The 23183-nt window shown below is 40.0% G+C and overlaps 1 protein-coding gene across 2 annotated transcripts in view; it reads left to right on the top strand.

Annotated features, from left to right (window-relative positions):
* The window catches only part of UBE4B (ubiquitination factor E4B), a 121493-nt gene that overhangs the window by 43918 nt on the left and 54392 nt on the right, over window positions 1–23183 (top strand). Inside the window, exons 3-8 of one of the 2 annotated variants that reach the window (XM_010849915.1) lie at window positions 8948–9083; window positions 15849–15936; window positions 17234–17378; window positions 19441–19669; window positions 20134–20550; window positions 21252–21401. In XM_010849915.1, coding sequence (XP_010848217.1) covers window positions 8948–9083; window positions 15849–15936; window positions 17234–17378; window positions 19441–19669; window positions 20134–20550; window positions 21252–21401 — 1165 coding nt within the window. The remainder of the gene's footprint in view (window positions 1–8947; window positions 9084–15848; window positions 15937–17233; window positions 17379–19440; window positions 19670–20133; window positions 20551–21251; window positions 21402–23183) is intronic. The other variant, XM_010849916.1, reaches the window with a different exon arrangement.

The following is a 23183-nucleotide window of genomic DNA, read 5'->3' as shown; positions in this document are numbered from 1 at the left end:
TGTAGGGCCAGTTGGTAGCTTTATTATCCACTGAGTGTGAAGGGAAGACTTCTGTTCCAGAATGAAGTGCTTCTTAGGCAAATACTGGGTTGGCTGCCACCCATGGTAAGAGGTTCTGATCCAGTAGTGACCAGGCAGTTATTCTGCAGTCTTCTTATTGCTTAACCCTTGGACTGCAAGGAGATCCAACCAGTCAATCCTAAAGGACATAAACCCTGAATATTCATTGGAAGGACTGATGCTAAAGTTTTTGTCCTCCTGATGCAAAGAGCCGACTCATTGGAAAAGACCCTGATGCTGGGAAGGATTGAAGGGGGCGTCAGAGGATGAGATGGTTGGAATGACTCAATGGACATGAGTTTGAGCAAACTCCAGGAGATAGTGAAGGACAGGGAAGCCTGGCATGCTACAGTCCATGGGTTTGCAAACAGTTGGATGCGACTAAGCGACTGAACAACAATTTCTTAATCCAGGTGCTTTCAGTACAAGTGACAGAAGCGAGGGTTCGGAAGTTGGCTGTGAGTCCTATGGTTGCTTCTCCCATCTGGCCCCAGCTTCTGCAGTGCCACCTACCTTTGTATTAGTTTCCTGAGGGCATCATAGCAAAGTATCCAAAACTTGATGACTTAAAACAATAGAAATTGTCCTCTCACAGTTCTGGAGATTAGAAGTCTGATGTCAAGGTGTCGGCAGGGCTGTGCTCCTTCTGAAGGCTGGAAGGAAGAATCCTTGCCTCTTCTTGCTTCAGCTGGTTGCTGGCATTCCTTGTTTTTTCTTGGCTTGTGGCAGCATCACTCCAGTCTCTACTTCAGTCTTCTCGTGCCCATGCCTCTGTGTGGCTGTGCTCAAGGTTCCCTCTTGTTTTGGTTGAAGGGACTGTACTACATGACTTGTAGTAGCTTCCCAGGTGGCACTAGTGGTAAAGAACCTGCCTGCCATTGCAGGAGACATAGGAGACTTGGGTTCCACCCCTGGTCAGAAAGATCTCCTGGAGGAAGCAATGGCAAACCACTCCAGTGTTCTTGCCTGGAGAATCCCATGGACAGAGGAGCCTGGCGGGGTGCAGTCTATGGGGCTGCAAAGAGTTAGACATGACTGAAGCGACTTAGCACACAATATAATGTTGCTTCTGCCTGTCTTAAAGCTTTATAAACATGGTGAACGTTTTTCTTACACGATAGCTGTTTTTTTGGTCATCATCATTGATAATGTTGCGTTTACATTTCAGCTTATCCAGTGTTTACTTAGGGCTGTTGCAGGTCAAACATGGTGCTCGGTCATGGAAGCACAGAGATGAGAGAGACTCATTTTCTTTCCTGGAAGCGCTTACAGTCCAGCAATGGAGAAAATGTTCTTTAGTTTCCTTTTAAAAATCTGTGCTTATTAAATTCCTGGGACGAGAGACTGGTTTTCTTGGTTCCTTCCCCCATCTTGAGATCGTTCTATGATTACCTAGTCTTCAGAAATTCTTAACCCTCTGGGACGGCTTTTCTTTTATGGTCTTGTTTTGGAATTATGCTTATCTCCCCTCTGTCCCCTCTGCTGTTTACCCATCGGACATCTTGAACATGTCCAATAAAGCCTCGCCCTCCCTGGCTGTCATGACCTCTCCCAAGCTGTGGTCATTCTTGCTCAAGAGTTCCCCTGTGAATCCTTTATCAAACAAGTTCCATCTTGACAGAATTATTAGGTCTGGTGGAGCAAGTTCTCTCGTTGCCTTTTTTGTCCCTAGTACTGTGTTTCTTCACTGTTGTTATTGCATTTCCCTTTGGCAAACTGGGGATAGCCATCTCAAAAAACACTTTTAAATGCATGTATCATAAAACATGAAGGATTACGAAGGAGAACAATTATATTCAAATATAGTTATAACAGTTTTAAAGATTGTGATACCCATACTTTATGTGTTCCTCAGTGAAGGACTTCAGATAAAATATCTGAAGCTAGTCAGAGAGCTGCTGTCATTTTGACCCCCTCAGTTGTGTCTCCCTGTGTGTGTGGTCAAGACCTTCTGCTCTGGGAGCCGAAATGAGCAGCCAGGGCCTGTTAGCAACAACCAAGAAGCCATATGATACGTTTGGCCTCCCCCGCTGGTTCCGAGGTCTGAGTTCGAGACAGAATCTCTTTTCTCTGTCTAACTGCTAGTCTTTAATATACTTAGTAATAACTTAACCTACATTCTTTTTTAGCATTATTGTTGCAAATGGCCTTTGTCATGCTTCCACTTGTGCATATGAACATGTGTTTAATGCTTTCTACCTGCAGGCACTGTCTTAGGCGCCAGGGCTACAGAGATGGGCAAGTCTCAGTTAAGGCATGCTGAAGGGCTCATAATCTAGTGGGAGGAGGTGGGCTTGTGAAGGGTCCTCCACGACAGGGAGGCCCACGGTCGCTGCCTCAGGCTCATGACTGTGGTGTTTGATTTGTAATTATGATTATTAGGTAATATTGGGTTAAAAAACCCAAGTAAACTTTTTGGCCAACCCAATATGATATATTTTATGTATATTTTTAGTTATTCCAATTTTTTTTTATAAAATTGAAAAGTTGCACACACAGTACAGAGAGTCCCCTTATGTCCTCACCCACTTTCCCCTAATGTTAATATCTGGTACATTTGTCAAAACTAACGTTATCCTTAGTATTTTATTATCAACTAAACAACTAAACATAAGAGTCCTTAGTCTCATTTAGTCTGTGACAGTTTTTCCCTTTTTGTGTTTTTCATGATTTTAGCAGTGGTGAAGAGTACTTTGTAGAATTCTCCTTACTTTGGCTTTATCTTGGTGTTTTTCTCATGATTAGACTGGGGTTTGGGTATAGGAGGAAGACTGTCATAAAGGTGAACATGACATCAGACATCATCTGGTTCTCATCAGACATCTCTGGTGATGTTGATCTTCATTCACCTCCCTGTTAAACTGGGGTTCACAAGGTCTCTCCACTGTAAAGTGAAGATTTTTCCTTTTCCAAACTCATTTCTTTGGAATTGAATTCCTAAGTTCAGCCCAATTCCTAAGTTTTACATCCTGGAAGGGCAAGTATGTACATATATTTTAAATTCTTCTATAAGGGACATTTGTGCAATTATTTATTTAACCCTTATTTACATCAGCATGCTAAGTTGCTTCAGTTGTGTCCAACTCTTTGCAATCCCATGGACTGTAGTGCACCAGGCTCCTCTGTCCGAGAGATTTCCCAGGTAAGAATATTGGAGCGGGCTGCCAGGCCCTCCTCCAAGGGATCTTCCTGATCCAGGGATCAAACCCACATCTTGTGTCTCCCATGTCAGCAATGGGTTCCTTACCATTTGCATTACCTGAGAAGCCCACATCAGCATGAACTCATGTATATTTATTTTATTCTCTTGAGCTATATTTCATATTGCTATATCATTTATTTCTGCCATTTAAAAAAAATGCAGGTTGTTCCAATTTTGGCCATTGGGAACTCTTTCATGTTGACTTCTTTGTTGACATGCTTATCCTTTTAGATTTTTGAGTACTGTGTTTCTGGCATTTGTAAAACGCTCCAGGCTCATCTTATATTTTCTCTGCCCCAGCCATAGAATCAGCCATTTCTTCTTGGAGAAGTCATGGCTTTTTGATTCCAGATGTATGATTCTCTGCATGATTAGTTCTATGGAATATTCAGAACAAATCATAAATGTCATATTTAGAACCAGTCATAAATATCATATTTAGCACCAATCATAAATATGAAGATCAAAGCAATTTTCCAATTTGAGTTGTTGGTTTTCATGTCCCAAGATTTTAGATATTACTGTTTTACTTTATAGGTTTGAAATTCCATTTCTTTTGTGTTTATTCACAAGAACAAACTTGTTTCACCAGGAAATTAGCTAATGATTAGATATGTCATTCTGCTTTATGGAATAGAATATGTTCATTTTAATTCGTGTTGAGGGGTGATGTTTGTATTGGCCAAATAAGATAGAACTGTACTTTGTATGTTTCATGAATGCTAACCACTTAGCTAAGTTCATTGTCAAGGTCTATGTAAAATGCTTTAGAATTTTGATTAGCAGGAAATGAGTGATTCCTTTTATAACATTAATGTCTTTTCAAGTTTTCTTTTTTAATTTTAGAAGGTAAACAACATATATAGCTTTGGTTTAAAGTAGCTATGATTGAAGAACTGTTCAGCAGTTTGGGGTAAAGCAAACTGCAGCCTTTTCTGTGGAGTAAGAGGACCTGAGTTTTAATCTGTGTTCTGTTTCTGACTTGCTGAAGTTCCTAAAGGAAGTCTTGGACTTCGTGGATCTCAGTATTCTTATCTGTAAAAGAGGATTGGGCGAAAGCTTTAAAGTTACCCCACCCTGCTTCCCTTCCTTTTTAACAGCTCGATTGAGGATTTAGGGCTCATTTTGGTGACTCGGTGCTTTCTTTTTCAATTAAAGAAAATTTTTTTAATTGGAGGATGATTTTTCTACGATAATTGTGTTGGTTTCTGCTGTACAACAATGGGAGTCAGTCCTAGGTATCTATGTATATCCCCTCCCCCTTGAACCTTCCTCCCAGCCTTCACCCTCCTCCCCACCCCTCTCAGTTATTGCAGAGTGCTGGGCTGGGCTCCCTGTGCTGTACCGCAGCTTCTCGCTAGCTGTCTGTTTTACACATGGTGGCGTATGTGTCAATGGCGGCTCTCAGTTCGTCCCACCGTCTCCTTTCCCCACTGTGTCCGCAAGTCTGTTCTGTATGTCTGCATCTCTATTCCTGCCCTGCAAACAGGTTCATCAGTACCATTTTTCTAGATTCATACATATGCATTAATATACGATATTTGTGTTTCTCTTTCTGACTTACATCACTCTGTTTAACAGCCTCTAGGTTCATGTACTTCAGTTCAGCTGACTCACATTTGTTCCTTTTTATGGCTGAGTGTGCTTCTTTTTATACTAGGGTTGAGCAAGCTTGTGTATTTGTGTGTGTGTGTGTCTAAAGTTCTGGAACAGATCTAATATTATAGCTTGAAAGTAGTTATCTGGTCTAGTGTATACCTGAAAGGGAATGTCGCTCAGGAAGTGCTGTAATATTCGGAGGAAACACTTACAGAAATAAAGTCCTTATTATTTACTTTTTTGTAGAAACAAATTCATACTTTTAACAAGTTCTCATTATTCATAAAAATTGGGAAAGCTGCCATCTTCAAAGGCTGTAGTTCATATTTTATTAAGTACACGTGGTTTCCTCCATTCTGTTATACACACTTTCACTTTTTAAAGATTTGTTTTTGAGTTGACATGTAGAAATTTTACTCATCTCCTAAGAAAGAATCAGAGGAGTTTATGTCTGTATTTTAGTTCTTTAGTGTCTGGCTTTATGGAGATGAAGACTGGGGGGGGGAAAAAATCTGCATTCCTTGAAATGGGCTCCCTGGCAGCCATCCCTCAAGTTAGAAAGGGAAAAGGGTGAAGATAACAAAAGACTTGTATGATTTGAAGATAGAGTAGTACTTTGTGCTACTGTTTCGATTTTAGTTACAGTATTTGATTTATATTGCTTCTAAATGAAGTCAGCGACTTTCCTTTTAAATTTTTAGTCATTTATTTATTCGTTTTTGGTTGCACTGAGGCTTTGTTGCTGTCCGAGGGCTTTCTCTAATTGTGGTGAGCAGGAGCTACTCTTTGTTGTGATGTTTGGCCTTCTCGTTGAGTTCTCTTGCTGTGGAGAACGGGCTATCGGGCCGTCGGGTTTCAGTAGTTGTAGCACACGGGCTTAGTTGCCCCATGGCATGTGCAGTCTTCCAGGACCAGGGATCGAAACCATGCCCCCTGCACTGACATAAATTCTTAACCACTCGACCACCAGGGAAGTCCGAGACGTTCAGTTTTTTAAGTTTAAGACAACAGTAGGGTCCCTCCTAGATTCTAGATGGTATATAGAGATCGGGGAGCATTGGCAAACATAAATTCTGGGGCAGGTTTGCCCTGTTTGACACTTATGAATGTTATGTGAAAGGTTCAGGGAAAAAAATCAGATGATATTCTTGTTGTCTTATAAAAACAGTGCAAATAGATTGTATTATGCCATATGGTATACTCTGACATTCTATGAGTATAGGATTATTGTACTCATAGTATATCATAGTACTCAAAGCACATTGGATTACAAGTACAGCATTTTAAACAATGTACTGTAATTATTAGTTTAATTTTAGGATTGATTTTTATAAAGTAGAGATTTAAAGGCTGCTAAATTGATATCCCATAAAAATTGTTGAACTTTATTATTTTATTAAAAAGTTGTCAGACCTTTGAGTGTGGTAGGTAAAATGATATTCTCCTAGGACATTGTTGATGCTCTGTTATTTGCTCCTTCAATAAAGATCTGTTGGGAATTTATTTTGGATTGTTGTTGTTCAGTCACTCAGTCATGTCTGACTCTTTGCTACCCCATGGACTGTAGCATGCCAGGCTTCACTGTCCTTCACTGTCTCCCAGAGTTTGCTCAGCCTCATGTCCATTGAATCGGTGATAATTACACTTGAATTAATTATGTAAAGTTTTACAGTCTTCTCTAAGCTTATTTCAGAATTCTCACTACATCAGATGATTTTGATGTTTTACTGAAATCTGCTTATGAATGGTTAGTTCTAGAAGGTCTCGTAGGTCTTCATAGAACTGTTCAGCTTCTTCAGTGTTACTGGTTGGGGCATATATTTCTTGATGAAAGTCAAAGAAGAGAGTGAAAAAGCTGGCTTAAAGCTCAACATTCAGAAAACTAAGATCATGGCATCTGGTCCCATCACTTCATGGCAAATAGATGGGGAAACAGTGGAAATAGTGGCTGACTTTATTTTTCTGGGCTCCAAAATCACTGCAGATGGTGATTGCAGCCATGAAATTAAAAGACGCTTACTCCTTGGAAGGAAAGTTATGACCAACCTAGACAGCATATTAAAAACCAGAGACATTACTTTGCCAGCAGAGGTCTGTCTATCAAGGCTATGGTTTTTCCAGTAGTTGTGTATGGATGTGAGAGTTGGACTATATAACAAAAGCTAAGTGCCGAAGAATTGATGGTTTTGAACTGTGGTGTTGGAGAAGACTCTTGAGAGTCCCTTGAACTGCAAGGAGATCCAACCAGTCCATCCTAAAGGAGATCAGTCCTGGGTGTTCATTGGTAGGACTGATGTTGAAGCTGAAACTCCAATACTTTGGCCACCTGATGCAAAGAGCTAACTCATTTGAAAAGACCTTGATGCTGGGAAAGATTGAGGGCAGGAGGAGAGGGGGACGACAGAGGATGAGATGGTTGGATGGCATCCCTGACTCAATGGACATGGGTTTGGGTGGACCCCGGGAGTTGGTGATGGCCAGGGAGGTCTGGCGTGCTGCAGTTCATGGGTTTGCAAAGAGTTGGACACAACTGAGCCACTGAACTGAACTTATGAATAGTAAAGATTTAGTTTCTCTTTCCCTTCTGAGTCTTGAAAAAGTTTTAATAAGCAGATACATGTTAAAACCCTGCTATCAGGAGTGGGTAAAGTCTTCAAAGAAGAAAGATATGAAAGAGTATTAAGTGGATTTTCTTGGGATGCTGGGACGGTTAACTTTTTAATCTACTTGATAGTTGTTTCAGCTACAAGTGATAACTCAAGTTGTTTTGCTTTTTAAAACATAAGCCAGTTTCCTTTCAGTAATATAGTATGCATTGCCTGAAAATGCCTGGGTAAGCTTTTTTTTTTTTTGTAGAAAGATTAAGCTCATAGAGTTAAAGTAAATTTTTAAATTCTATGAACAACCTGGTTTTGAAGATTTTGGTAGAAACACCATGACCCTGTGTGCCTGGCTATGGTTCACTGTACTCTAGGCTCTTGTGAGGTCAGGGATGGCAGGATGTTTGTTTTTCCCAAGCTATTGCAAGATAAGATGTTCAGTCAATAAATGGGTTGATCTGTATTTAAGGACATGGCTTAGATGGATCTATTTGTACATTTTCAATATCTTATTATGAAAATTTGAAGCGCCCAGCAAAGTAGAAGGAACTTGGCAGTGAATGCTTATATAGTAAGTGCCCTACACACAACCCTTCAAGTTGGGAACTTGCAAAGAGCCAGACATGAGTTTGCATGTTCAGTCACATAAGTTGGTTAACACGTCTGGTGTACATTGTCACAGGTGTGCATCCTCCACAAATGGCTGTGCTTTTGTGTACTTTACTGTATAGTACGGTATAGAGTACAGCAGTACTGCATCTTTATTTAAGCCCAGGATTTCTGGAAGCAAGCTTAAAAGCAGCAGTGATGTATCTGGTACTAGTGTACTTTTCAAGGTACTATTAAGATTAAAAATGTTTTATTTCTTGTGTTTGTTTTTATGTATTCTTTATGTGAAAACTATTACAAATCTATTACAGTACAGTACTGTATGGCCCGTTATGTTAGGCTAACTTTGTTGAACTTGAAAACAAACTGGGCTTAATGAGCGCACTCTGGGAACAGAGCATGTTCGTGTGTAGGGGAGTTACTGTACACCTATCGCCTAGAGTCTACCATTATCATTTTACTCTGTTTGCTTTATCACTCATCTCTCCATCTGTCTGTCTTCCTATCCATTCATTAATGTATCTTATTTTTGGTCCATTTCAAGGATATATCTGGACTGTCATGACAGCTCATTTGTACTCAGGGCCCATTGTCTGAATTAGTGAAAGAGAAGGTGATGAGGAGTCAGTTTTAGGTATCAGATGTAGCTCTGTTGTTACTGACCTCGTATGATATTTATCGATAAACTGGTTTCTCACTGATGTTGCTATGATTTTAATGTCACTTCGATCTTCAGTACAGTCTTCTGATAGAAATTCCTCAGTGGACAGCTTTGATGATGGTATGAATGCCGATTGTGTGTGTTTACTGTTGCCATTACAAATAGCTTTAATGTTATCTCACGCGAGACTTCCTCTTTTATGTCTCTTTTGGTTAGGAGTAGCCCATCGAAGCCAGAGCAGTGAGGGAGTCAGTTCTCTCAGCAGCTCGCCCTCCAATAGCCTTGAAACGCAGTCCCAGTCTCTCTCACGTTCCCAGAGCATGGATATCGATGGAGTCTCTTGTGAGAAAAGGTAAAGTAAGCCAGTTTTCCAATAAGCTGCTTTACTGATAGAAAGGGAAAGATCTGTTCACTTTAGTGTCTAGTCCAGTAGTCTCAAATGCCAGCCCAGAGGTCTATGCCAGCCCTTAGCTTGATTAGCGCTCAGTTTATTAAACTGAAAGGTCTATGTATTATTCTGAAATGATCTTTATACCTTTTTAAGTTTGGGTGCTGAAATGTCTTTTATGAAATACTGGTACAGGTGGTAAAAAAAAATTTTTTTTAATATCTTTATTTTGTAAGTACAAAGTTGGCAAACATAGATCAGCCCCTAAAAATTTCTTCAAAGATTTACTACTTGGTGAAATTTTTTTTTTTAACTTGGTAAAAAAAAATTTTTTAACAGTTTGAAAGGGTGTAGGCAGGTAAGCAAATGTTCTAAGAGCTCCGTGAGGATCAGGGTGCCGTGGAGTAGAGCCGTCCTGGGTCGCACAGGTGTGCAGGTGTGCTGTGAGTAGATGACAGAGTGGCTGAGGGGTTGATTCCTTTACTCCTTGGACAGCCAGACCCCCACGACGTGGCTCCTCTGCCCTCATGCAGCCCCCTCTGTTTCTGTTAGTGCACCAGACAGATAGCATTTTCTAGGTGTGTTAGAATACTGGGGTGTTGTGCACTTTAGGTTGGGGTGAGGAGCCAGATCAGAGATCACCCCACTTTAGGCAAGAATTCAGAAAGGACTACACTACCAGGAAAAAGATCAAGTAGAAAAAAATCAACCACATAGAGGAAAAACAATTGTGTTCTTACTACCTTTGCTATGAGTGGATGAATTTTTTAAAACTCAAGTCAACTCTGCAATTTCAGTGTAGAGTTGGCCAGTGGGTAATTTTCATGTGGGCTTAGCACCTAAATTTACACTTAACTGTTGTAGTCTGAAAAACCTCAGGCTAAGAACTGTCATATACAGTGGACCTTTACATGTCTTTAAGCATCTAGCAGAAACAAACATAAATCATCCAAGTGTTCAGAGAATTTCCTTAGAAAAATTTCCAAGAAATATGAACTCATGGTCAAAAATTAAAGCACACTCAGCGACTCTCTGTCTCGAGTCTGCCCATGTGTCTATCCACATGTAGTCTTTCTCCTCCTAATAAACACTTTACTTGTTTCATTTTAAAGAAAAAAAAAGCATACTCGAAAAAAGCCCCCTCATGTAAGAGTCTGTAGAATCAGTAACAATAGAATTATTCACCTAGACTCATCGGGGTTTTGGAATTGTCATATACAGAACTTAAAATCTGTATGTTTAACTAAATTTTAAAAAGTATTGAAAATGTGAATAAGAGGCCAGCAACTATAAAAACAACCAAGCATATTTGGAAAAGAACTGAATAGAATTTCTAAAAATGAGAAGATAGTAATACACAGTGGGTTAAGATAACTAAAGAGAAAATTAACAAATGGAGTGATAGAGCTGAAGAACTTACCTAGAGTGTACCACAAAGAGAAAGAGAGATGAAAAATATGAAGGGTGTTTAGAAATACAGAGGACAAGAGGACACAAATTTAGTATATAGCTACTAGAAGTATCAAAAAGAGAGGGCAGGCACACTGGGAGATTTCTCACTTCTCTCCTTGTTCCATTGTTTTTTCCTCTGCTGATTTGAAAGCCATTATCAAAATGATAAACGGCTGAGGATTTGTCTAGAGTTGATCAATATATGAATCTTCAGGTTCAGGAAGCCCTATAACTTATGAGCAAGGTAAATAAAAGGAAATTTGCATCTAGACATTTTATAGTTAACTTGCAGAAAACCAAAGACAAAGACATTTAAAGCAGCCAAGAGAAACGAGAGATTATCTACGAAAGGACGATAGTTATATATCTCAGTGATGGAGGGCAGAGGACTATGGAATCAGTGTTAAGTGCTGAGAGAAAGTAACTGTCAGCTGGAAACTATGTATATTTGTGAAACTATCTTTTAAGAGCAGAGGAGAAATAAAGATATTTATAGATTTAAAAAACAAATGTGAACAACTGATGGTCTGCCACAAGAAGACCCCAAATTTTAACAGATGCATTTAAGAAGGAAAATGTGTATGGCTGATTCACTTTGCTGTGCAGTAGAAACTAATACAACATTGTAAAGCAACTATACTCTAACAAAAATTAATTTTTGAAAAAGCTACTAGGATATATTGTACAGCACGGGGAATACAGCAAATATTCTATAATAACTAAATGTAGTATAACCTTTAAAGCTTGGAAATCACTACATGGTACACCTGTAATTTACATAATACTATGTACCAACTATACTTCAAGAAAAAAAAAAAAAACGTTTTTCTCAAAAAAAAATGAAAATGAACTCAAGACTAATGTCTGAGATGCAGGGAGGAAAGATGAGTTAAGAAAAATAATAAATATGTGCTAAATCTGAACACTGATGGTTTAAGACAGTAATAACAGTGTATGAAATAATAGAGGGAGAGAGAAGTAAATAATCCGATCTTAACACACTAGCAACAGAATAGCAATAGCAGATAAAGCCGGAAGGGGAGTGATTGTCTACTTGGGAGAGGGGTAAAGTTAATGGCAAGCTCTTAGACTCTTGAGTTAAGAATAGTTCATGAAATTTCAAGAATAACCACTGAAGAAATAGAAAGAGTGTATTTTCAAAGCAGTAAAGGGAAAATATGAAACAAGGTTGGGGAGGGGAGGGAATTTAAGTCAATTCAAAGAAAAGGAAGAAAGAAACACAAATTTTTAAAGAGGCAAACAGCACAAAATAAGATGGTTATAAAAGAAATGAAAATGTCAATAATCACCGTAAGTCACAATGAAAAGTCATAGGTTGGATTAAAAACAAAATAGAAGCTAGCTTTCTTTTTGTTTACTGAAGGTATACCTGAAACACTAGCATGAAACTGAAAGAAAGGGGAAAATATACTAGGCAAATACTAAACAAAATAGGGATAAATGTATTAATAAATTAGACTTTAAGTTACAAAATATTATTAGAAGTAAGCACTATATAATGATAAATGTTTAGTTTACCAGCAGGATATAACAGTTCAAAACATTTATATGTACTTAGTAATATAATAACATATAGTAAAGCAAATCTTGATAGAACTAGAGGAAATTGACAAATACCTAATATAATGGGAGATTTTTAACATATCTCTTTCAGCCATCAGTAGAGCAAAGAGAATGAATAGCAGTAAGCATATGGACAAATTAAGTAACACAGCTAACAAGCTTGATCTAATGAAGGATACCGAGCTTTGCAGTCTACAATTGGAGAATACACGTTTTTTTCTGATACCCATCAACCAGAAGGGTTCAGGAGTCAGAATCATATTGATAATGTTTTCTGATGTTAGGTTAGATAATTCATGTAGGGTGGGTTAAAAAAAATCATAAATCTGGAAATTAAAAAAAAAACAGCATGCTTCTAAATACAGGTCAAAAAAGAAATCATGATGGAAATCTGAACTGAACGATAACAAATATTATATACCATCATTTGTGTGTCACAGTTAATGGGGTCCTTGGAAGAGAATATGAAGAGAGAGATATATATATATAATACTAAAGAAGAAAAAAGAATATAAGTAAATACTTGGAATTAAACCCCGTTTCTTGGAATATGTTTCCCTTGGATATGTGCATGGCTTGCTGCTGCTGCTAAGTCGCTTCAGTCGTGTCCAGCTCTATGCGACCCCTTAAATGGCAGCTCACCAGGCTCCCCTGTCCCTGGGATTCTCCAGGCAAGAACACTGGAGTGGGTTGCCATTTCCTTCTCCAATGCATGAAAGTGAAAAATGAAAGTGAAGTCGCTCAGTCGTGTCCGACTCTTAGTGACCCCATGGACTGCAGCCTACCAGGCTCCTCCGTCCATGGGATTTTTCCAAGCAAGAGTACTGGAGTGGGGTCCCATTGCCTTCTCTGGTCCATGGCTTACCTCCTTCCTATTTTTGCCTAGGTAGTATTTCAATGAAGTGACCCCATTTAAATGGGAGAGCCCTGCCTTCTCAATTACCTTTTCCTTGCTATTTTTCCTTTAATTTTTATATAGCATTTATCATATACTCTGTGCTTTGCTTATTTTATTTATTATCTTTCTCCCTTTAACTGGAATGGAAGCTCCATGGCACAGGAAATTTTTTTGGTCTCTCGTCTGTTGGCATCTCAAATACTAGAACAGTGCCTGCCTAGGATGGGTACTCAGTAATGCTTGTTACTGAAAAAGAGAACTCTGTGAAAATGTAAATATGCAGGATGCAAATCAGTTTGAAAATCTGGATAAAATCAGATTCCTCGAAGATCACAATTCTCCCAAAATTGGCTTAGAAAGAAAGAGAGAATCTGAATAATGAAAAAAAAAGTTAAATCGAATCAGTATTTTACAGTTTTTCCCAAGAAAGCACCTTGCTTATATGATCTTGTGGGTACTCCCACCATCCCAACTTTGCACACATTTTTTAGATAATCTTTAAACTTGCCAAGTCCGTTTATGAGGCTCATACTACCTTCATATACAAAACCAGACAATACTGGTATCAAAGAAGAAAATTAATTACATAGTAATCAATAAAATTGGTAAAAATTGCATGGTTATAAACATATTTGCAAAAATCTGAAGATATTGGCAAATCAAATAGTGCATCACATAGAAAGCAGGTAAAACATCTCTGGGTCTGGGTGCCAGAATGGTGGTTACTGTGGGTTAGCATGGTTGTGATTGAAAGGGTCATAGGGGGGACCTTTGGGGTGCTGGAAATATTCTGTTGCTTGATCTGGGTGCTGATTACATTAGTATGTTTCTTTAGTGAAACTTTATTCAGCCAAACACATACCATCTGTGCACATTTCTGTATAGATAATTCCATTAAAAGATTAGTTTAAAAAAATAATATAGCATGACCAACTTAGGTTTATCTTAGGAATGTAAGGGTGTTTTAACATGAGAAAGTCTATAAATATAATCCACCTCATTGTATATTAAATAGAAAAGCTCAATATTGATTCAAGATAAAAATCCTAGCAAACAGGAGATAGAAAGATGCATCCTTAAACTGTAGGGCACAGACAGAGTTCACCAAGTATTCCACATGCTCCCCTGAATGTCCAGTCTCCTTTGCAGTTAGATTGGGGCTGAGTAACTAGGTCTGTCCCGTAGACTTGAAGTGACATGTGTCACCTTGGGTGAAGGCAGTTGAGCCGATGTTCCTCCTCCATCCCTCTCTTTTCTTGCTCCAGTGACCTTGGAGGCTGTGTATTGCAGATGGCATAGATTAAAGATGGAGTAAGGATGCTTCACTCTCATCAGACTTTGCGTAAGCAAGAAATAAACCCTTATAGTGTTAAGCCTCTAAGATTGCAGAGTGTATGTGTTATTACACTGTAGCCTCTTATTCTGACTACCATAAAGGACATCTACTGAAATAACTACAACAACCCTCGTACTCAGTGGTGAGAAATTAGAAACATTCTCTTTAAAGTCAGAAATACGAGCACAGAAGACTGCTATTTCTGCTTCTGTTCAACGTGGGACCCTACCCAATGCAGTAATTGAAGTTAGGATTGTAGTGCAAGAAACGAAAGTTACTATTTGGAGATAAAATGATTATCAACCTAGGAAGTCCAATGCATAAGTAAACAAATAGCTTATGAGAGGTTTATATCTAAAATTAATTAACATTACTACGTACAAGCAACAAAAAATAAGAAATTTTAGTTTTTTAAAAGGTACCAGTCACAATTTTATTTTAAAATATATGGTGCCTAGAGATAAATTTACCAAAAGAAGTGAAAGACTTATGGAGAAAATTAGAAAAGTTTATTGAAAAAAAACCTTAGATACTTGGAGAAACACCCTTGTCCAAGGATATATCCATAGCATAAAGATGTCATTTCTACCCCATTTGATCTTTAGAGTCAGTAAAGCTCGAGTCAAAACCGCAACAGTATTTTATAGGAACCTGTCGAGATGATCATTAAGTATGTGTAGAAGAGCACAGGACCAAGAATGGCCAACACTCTTTTGAGGTAAAAGAACAAGGTGGAGGCATTGACCTAGCATATACCAAGGCTTATTAGTGAAGTTGTAGTGAGTATGGCTTAGGGACAGACAGATTGTCTAATGGGGTGGAAATTAGTATCCAGAAAGAGACCTGCACACAGCTGGACATGGTATGACAACTGGACATATGACATAAATGATTTCATATTACTGTAAAAAGAATGGTCCTTTCAATAAATGATGCTAGGACAATTATTTAATGTGAGGAAAAGTAATATATGTACTTAACTAGATTTTGCAATCAGGCTCTGCTTGATTGTGTATCATTTAAATATAATATGTATAGAAAATTTGTTTTCTATACATTTTCTAATTTTTGTTTTTGAAAGTGAGCCTAAGGAAATGACCACTTGGGAAAAATACTTTCAGTAAGTATGATAGATGGAATGTTTATAGCCTAGTATATGAAGAGCTCTTAAAAATTATTGAGAAAAAAGATGAATCTTTATTATTTAACTTTCCTGACTGATCTTGATTGATATTTTAGAACTTTTCCTCAGGGAACTCCCTGGCGGTCCAGTGGTAGGGCTCGGTGCTTTCACTGCTGAGAGCCTGGGTTCGATCCCTGGTTGGGGAAATAGGATCCTGCAAGCCTTGCGATACAGCCAAAAAGAAAAAAGAAAAAACGATAACTTCCTCAGCCAGCAGCTATGATATTGGGGTGGGTTTATCAAAGGTAAAAGACTGATTGTCTTTTATACTTAAAGCATGTCCCAGGTGGATGTGGATTCAGGAATCGAAAATATGGAGGTTGATGAAAATGACCGAAGAGAAAAAAGGAGCCTCAGCGATAAGGTTGGTAAGAGATGAAGGCCTTGCTTCTGTTTTTAGATACGGTTAATAACCATCCCAGGTGGCCCGGGGGTAAAGAATTCACCTGCCAATACCGGAGACACAAGAGACGTGGGTTCGATCCCTGGGTCGGAGATATCCCCTGGAGCAGGAAATGGCAACCTGCTCCACTCTAGTATGGTTGCCTGGAAAATTCCATGGACAGAGGATCCTGGCGGGCTACAGACCATGGGGTCCCAAAGAGTTGGACATGATCCGATGACTAAGCACGTACTCATGTGCACAGTATAAATAAGCACTGCTTCATGTCTTGTATCTGTAAAAGTCTGTTAGAGAGGGCCATGCCAAACCAGCAGGTCCTATTTAGGTGATTTTTTTTTGTTTTTTCTTTTGAAAAAATATGGGTAGCCTTGATCACCCTTATTAGTGGAAGTATAGCTTAGTCCTTTCAACTAATAAAAGTCCTTCAGTTATCTTTGTTTCAGGTGCATTTTTTATCAGTAAATGATAGCAATGAACTTAGAGCTTATTTGAATTTTTTCTGTTGATTTTTAATTGCTTAAGCAAGTAAGTCATCATTCTGAGGAAGATGATCAGGAATTAAAGCAAGAATGAATGGAAACAGGAGGCTTTTTTATTTTGTTACCTTCTGAGCTTTAGTTCCCTATATTTAAAAATAGACATTTTTGGTTTTTGTGTTTATGTATCATGGTATAGAACTGGCATAGATAATTGCAACCCTTTGTGTTTAGTAAGTTATTAGTGTTCAGCAGCATTATTAGAAGTTGGACTATAGCCTCTTAGTGATGCAGTGCTTTATTTTGTAGTGTTTGAATCTTACAAAGTTCTTTATAGATGTTATTTCTATCTGTGGTGAAAAATAGTGAGAAACATTAAAATCTGGAAAAATTCCTAGAGAAAAATCGGTTATATACCTAAAATGTCAACCTGATCTTTTAGCATTCAGAAAAGGAAATAAATGGGAATAATGGGAATAATAAATGGGAAATAAATGATGCATCCTTCATCACATGTCTTCCTTGGCAATTCCTGATACCAGTCCTGCTGTTTTGTATTCCCTGCCATATATTGTGTTATAAGCTCATGAGACCCACAGGTTATAACTTTGAAGTCATAGTAACAAGTTTATTTTTCCTTTAATCAGTGGGTGTATAGTTGTCTGCATTTCTAAAATATCCTTATTTGTAAATGAATTAAATCAGAATTAGGTATTTCTGTTAAAGCCTAACTCAAACCTCCTACTGCTTGAAATTAACCCCCAAATCTTCTTCCCTAAAAGGAGCCTTCATCAGGTTCTGAAGTGTCTGAAGAGCAGGCCTTACAGCTGGTCTGTAAGATTTTCCGTGTCTCCTGGAAGGACCGGGACAGGGATGTGATCTTCCTTTCTTCTCTTTCTGCACAGTTTAAGCAGAACCCAAAAGAAGGTAGGAATCGGGCTCAATTGTCTCAATTTCAGAGCCCTTCGTAGAAAAATAGAACATGAACTCTTTTGTCTTTCTCTGCTGTCGACATACCTTGTCTTGCTCTGTGGTTGTATTTCTGATTACAGGGATACTTCTTGATGAAGACTTTGCTGTTTGTCTACTTTCCACTTATTGATAAATTTTTTTTTTTAATGATTTCTCCAAAGGAAAACTGTGTATCAGTTAATAGTCTCCATTGTCTCAGGGCTGACGTTTTTTCCTTTGCAATAAGAAAGGTGCTTAGAGAGAGCATTAGGGCATCTTATACTCTGGGCAGGAGCATGCTGGGTGGTCTGCAGGTATCGTGAGAGGGTGACCAGTACCTTTTGTAAGTGCCTCCCGGGTCATGCCTAGACAGTGGAGTAAATGTTCTTGGTTAAATTGCTTTAGCAAACTAAAACACACTGATGTTTTGCAGTGTTTATAGGTTTGTATTTTAAGAGGCTATACTAAGCCACACTTAAAGTAATAAAACTTAGCAAGAGACCAGCATCGCAGGGCACTCTTCATTCTTCTCTATAGCAGTCTTCTAGACACTGGTTCCCAGCCTTTTTGATACCAGGGACTGGTTTCATGGGAGACAGTATTTCCACAGATGAAGTTGCGGGGATGGTTTTGGGACCATTCAAGCAAATTACGTTTATTATGCTTCTGCTGATCTGACAAGAGGCAGGGCTAAGGTGGTAATGCGAGTGATGGGAATAGCTGTAAATACAGATGAAGCTTCACTCACTGTCTATTGCACACCCCCTGCTGTACAGCCCGGTTCCTAAGAGGCCACAGACCATATATCTGTCCGTGGTATGGGGACCCCTGCTTTGGAGTACAGAAAATGGAAGGGAAGTTCACTGGAGTCGTCTTTTGCATTTCACGTGAATACAGCCTCCTTGATGGTGGGTCTGTTTTGCTCCCCCATGTATTCACAGCGCCTCCACTTCATAATCCCTCAGTAGATATACTTTAAATGAGTGAATGAACTTCAAGGAGATTGCATTTCCTTTTCCCTGCTGCCTATCTTCCACGGCAAACAAAAAAAATGTCTCTTGTATTCCAGGTAGATGGATAGTTTATTTCTGATTTTACTGGGTTCTTCTTCTTAATTGTGACTGTAGAATTGAGCTTAGCAATCATGAGTTTCAAAATCCTGCCACTTATTATTGTAAATCTTAAGATTCTCAAATCTGGTAATTTTTAGTAACAAATCAGGTAAGATTTACATGGGTTAGACATTTTATTTATTGAGTGATATTCAAAATGGGCTTTCCTGGTGGCTTAAGTGGTAAAGAACCCACCTGCCAATGCAGGAGACTCTGGTTCAATCCCTAGGTTGGGAAGATCCCCTGGAGAAGGAAATGGCAACCCATTCCAGCATTCTTGCCTGAGAAATCCCGTGGACAGAGGATCCTGGTGGGCTGCAGTCCATGGGGTCCTAAAAGAGTCAGACACAACTTAGTGACTGAATAACAACAAAAGACCTGTAACAATCAAGAGCTGCAAAGAATAAGGAGGAGGCTAGAGAACAGAATCTGCTCCAGAAAGGCAGGTGGCAACTCAATATTAGACCCTTCATAAAATGCTTTGAACTTTCTACTTCATATTTCCAGTGTGATAAACTAACGTCTGTAGTTGGGAGTAGCTTCTTTCTATGGTTAATATATATCAGCAGTGACTCTCATAGACTGGGCTGCAAAATTTTTTTTTTTTTAATAAGCTTTCTGTTTGAAAACATTTTAGATTTACAGAAAAATTATAGAGGGAGTGCAGGTAGTTCCTATATACACATGACTCAGTTTTCCCTAATGTCAACATCTTCCATAATCATATTATACTTGTCAGAACTAAGATATTACTGTTACTCCAGACCTTATTTGGATTTCCCCACATTTCCTACTGGCGGCTTTTATTACTCGAGAATCCAGTCCAAAATAGCACATTGCACATCTCTGGCTTATGCTGGCTTATTCAAGGACTGTGAGTATGAATACCCATGTATAACCTCCTCTTTATTCTGCCTTTCCAACAGTGTTCTCTGATTTTAAGGACTTGATTGGCCAGATTTTAATGGAAGTGCTAATGATGTCTACTCAGACCAGAGATGAAAACCCGTTTGCAAGCCTGACAGCCACCTCCCAGCCAATTGCAGCGACAGCTCGGTCACCAGACAGAAACCTCATGCTGACCACCGGCTCCAACCCAGGAACGAGCCCCATGTTCTGCAACCTGGGTTCCTTCGGGGCCAGCTCTTTATCTAGGTCAGTGTGGTTCTTTCTGCACATCTCACTGGTGGTAAAATAGCCATGAAGTACGTAGGAGAAAGGAGCCTTCATTCAGGGGCCTGCATCATGCAGATTATGGCATGTCTTATGTTTGGGGGTGTGATTGACTCACTTAGGAGATATGGTCTTTTCCAGATGGGTCTCTTTGACTTTCCATGGTTAGGCTGTTGGTAAATTAAATTTTAGAAACAAATAGCTGTATAGAGTATGTTCTTTGGAAAGAAAGCTTTCTCGTATTGTAAGTCTGGCTTCTAAATCAGCATGGCAGTTAGATTACAGTTATTTCGATGAGTCTCTAAAAGATCTGTATACTGGAATGCTTAGAGATATGAGGTTGTAATTATACAGTTCTTTAAAAACATGTTATTTTCCATTTTAGTTATTTATCTCAAGCGTTTCTTCAATTTTCTCTTCTTTCCTCCCTTTCTCAAATCATTTAGCCTCTATGAGACTAGCCCAGCTCCCAATACCAGTGTCTGGAGCTCTGTGCCAATGATGAGTCCGCCTCTGGCCTCCCCCTCCCGGGCAGCCAGCCAGGCGGCTGTGCCTCCCGCTTCTTCCCTCTGTCCGCCTGGCCCTGCGGGGACGCCTGCGGGAAGCCAGCCCTCGTCTCCGCGGTACCGGCCCTACACTGTCACCCACCCCTCGGGGTCTACATCTGCTCCTGCCTCTCGATCCTCGGGCACCTCCATCCTGTCTAGCTCCCCAGGCCTGTCCGCCCTGGCCAGTAGCCCTCAAGCCGTGCCCACCAGCTCCTCCCGACAGAGACCCCCTGGCACAGGACCACCTTTACTCTCCGCCTCCCCCGGTGGGAGTGCCCCCAGCAGACGGCCCTCCTCCCTAAGGAACTCTCCTAGGTATTTATTTACGCAGTAGGAGAGGCGGGTGCGTGTTTGCAGTGCAGGGAAAGGAGGTTAACACAGTTTGGAAGAACTGTCATGTGACGCTGACCTCAGTTACCTGTGTTTCTCTGTTTGGGGCTGTTAACCCATGTGTCTAATTAGTTGGGTAGGCTTGTGCCCCGAGTCCCTGCTCTGCCAGGGTTCTGTCACATCAGAAAGTATGGGTTGCTCAATTATGAGGCCCTTTCTTCGCCTCCACTTTTCCTCCTGAAAAATAAGAAGTCACTCAGTTTTCAAAATCAAGGGCACATATCATTCATCCTAACAGATGAATTTCGGAGACTGTGGCAGCTGATGTTTGAGAGCTGGGGCTCACAGAACCACTTTCCCACTTTGTGTACTGTTACCGATCATAGTTGAGATACAGCCAGACCAAGCGGTCGAGTGAGCAGATACCTTACCTCTGGCCAGTAGTCATGCCTTGACACTTTCTTCTCAGCCCCTTAAAAAGAAGCAGTACCCAAACTCCATTAATTCACTGCCCTCCTTCCCGTCAAGTGTTGCCTGGCCTTTTACTTAGGTGAATTATTTTTCTGCATATCAGTAGACAAAACTTGTAGCCTACGATTTAATTAAAAAGCCAGCGGTTGTAAAAGCTTTCCTCCTCCTCATTTTCCTTTGTTCCCTGATGACTTTTTTTGCTTTTGTTACGGTAGTATGTACGACAGTCCTTTCTCCTTCCTCTTCCTCGCACTTTCTGGGGACAGTAGTGACGAAGATGAAGAAGATGATGATGATGGTGATGATGGTGATGATGAAGGTGGTGGTGGTGGTGATGAGTTTTCTTGTGTCCAGTTTGGGTCCAGGTATCAGAGGAGTGGAGTCTTACCTCTGCATGTGCCTAGGTGCTTAGGAACTAACGTTTGTAAGTCCTAATTAGAGGCGTGCTCTGAATCCATACAGGGTAGAGTCAAAAGAGGTGCCCTGGTGAGTCCAGATGTGAGAAACTCCACATGTACTCAAGCATTAGGACCTTCTCATGAGGGTCAGGTGGCACATTTTCATAGTTGTTGCCTGGCAAGCTTGGAGAACAACTTAACGTATAATCATTTGTCAAGAACATGAACAACAGAGTAGACATCAAGTTCACCTGCCCTAAGATCTAAAAGAAGACCCTTCATTTATTTTATTAGGAGAGTGTTCTTGCGGGCTACCAGATGTACACAACATGTACTCTGGGAGGCGTGTTTTCTTCTGTACAGTTGCATGGATTGCTGCTTTTTAGGAATGGCACAGGGGCTGGGACTTGTGTATGTGTGTATGTGTCCCTCTCAGCTCACTCCAGGCCGCCTGTTGAAGAGCACATGGGGTCATATTCTCTCTTTTATAACTGTGATTCTGCTTTGACTTCTAATCTTTATTTTTTGGCTGTGCTGGGTCTTTGTTTGCTTCAGATCAGCTTTTCAGTAGTTGGCAGCAAATAGGGGCTGCTCTCTAGTTGCGATGCTCAGGCTTCTCACTGTGGTGGCTTCTCTTATTGCGGAGCACGGGCTCTAGGGCGAGAGGGCTTCAGTAGTTGCAGCTTCCAGGCTCTAGAGCACAGGCTTAATAGCGGTTGCACAGGGGCTTAGTTGCTGTTCAGCATGTGGGCTCTTCCTGGACCAGGGATTGAACCCATGTCACCTGCATTGGCAGGCGAATTCTTTATCATTGAACCACCAGGGAAGCACTCTTCACTGCTAATCTTAAATTTTGCTAATCAGTCACTTCGCTTCCCTGATCCCAGTGAAGCCAGACCCTGTTTGTTTAGACAGCCTAGCCTGAGGAATGGCTGCAGAGGCTAAAACAGAGCTCACAATATTGCTGAAGTTTCACCCCTGAAAACAGAGTGAAAAAGATGGCTTGGACCTTCTAGGTGACTTTGAGCAAAAAAATATAATAGCACCTTCTCGCTAAGCCTCTGACTCATCGTCTTACAATTTTGCTCTTAAATTGAAGTTTCCTCTGGACTGAGTTGGTATTTGTGCCCAGCAGTATTCAGAAATAACTCCAGGCTATAAATAGAGATGGTGGTAGGGGTGCGGTACACTATATTCAACTCGACAGTGTTCAGGAGAATCATCAGAGAAGTCTATAAAGAGAGAGAGGGATATTGGCACAGGGTTGAATATTGATTCAGGAAGGTTAATATTTGTATTAGGTCGAATGTTGTATCACTATCTCTCAAGTAAATTTCCCAAAGGTAGAAGTGTCTTTTTCATGTAGATGACTCAACAGTAAAAAATCCACCTGCAGTGCAAGAGTTGCAGGAGCCTTGGATTCGATACTTGGGTCAGGGAGATCCCTGAAGGAGGAGATGGCAGCCCACTCCAGTATTCTTGCCTGGGAAATCCCATGGACAGAGGAGCCTGGTGGGTTACAGTCCATGGGGCTGCAGAGTCAGACACGACTGAGCATGCGTGCACAGACATCTTCTCCCATGATCATACTAGTGCAGCAGCCATCCTTGTTAGGAGTCAATTCCTATACATGGTAAAAGTGCTTTGTTTTCTGTTTTACTGTAAGTTATCTGTGGGGGAAATACTGTCTCTCCCTTGCTTATTTAATTCCAGCTTTCTCTAACAAAGATATCAGATTACATGGTGCTT

This window comes from Bison bison, unplaced genomic scaffold, assembly GCF_000754665.1.
Source record: "Bison bison bison isolate TAMUID 2011002044 unplaced genomic scaffold, Bison_UMD1.0 scf7180017864289, whole genome shotgun sequence".
In the NCBI taxonomy this organism is placed as follows: Eukaryota; Metazoa; Chordata; class Mammalia; order Artiodactyla; family Bovidae; genus Bison; species Bison bison.
The sequence above is the reverse complement of the archived record's forward strand: the minus strand, read 5'-3'. Positions and strand labels throughout refer to the sequence as shown.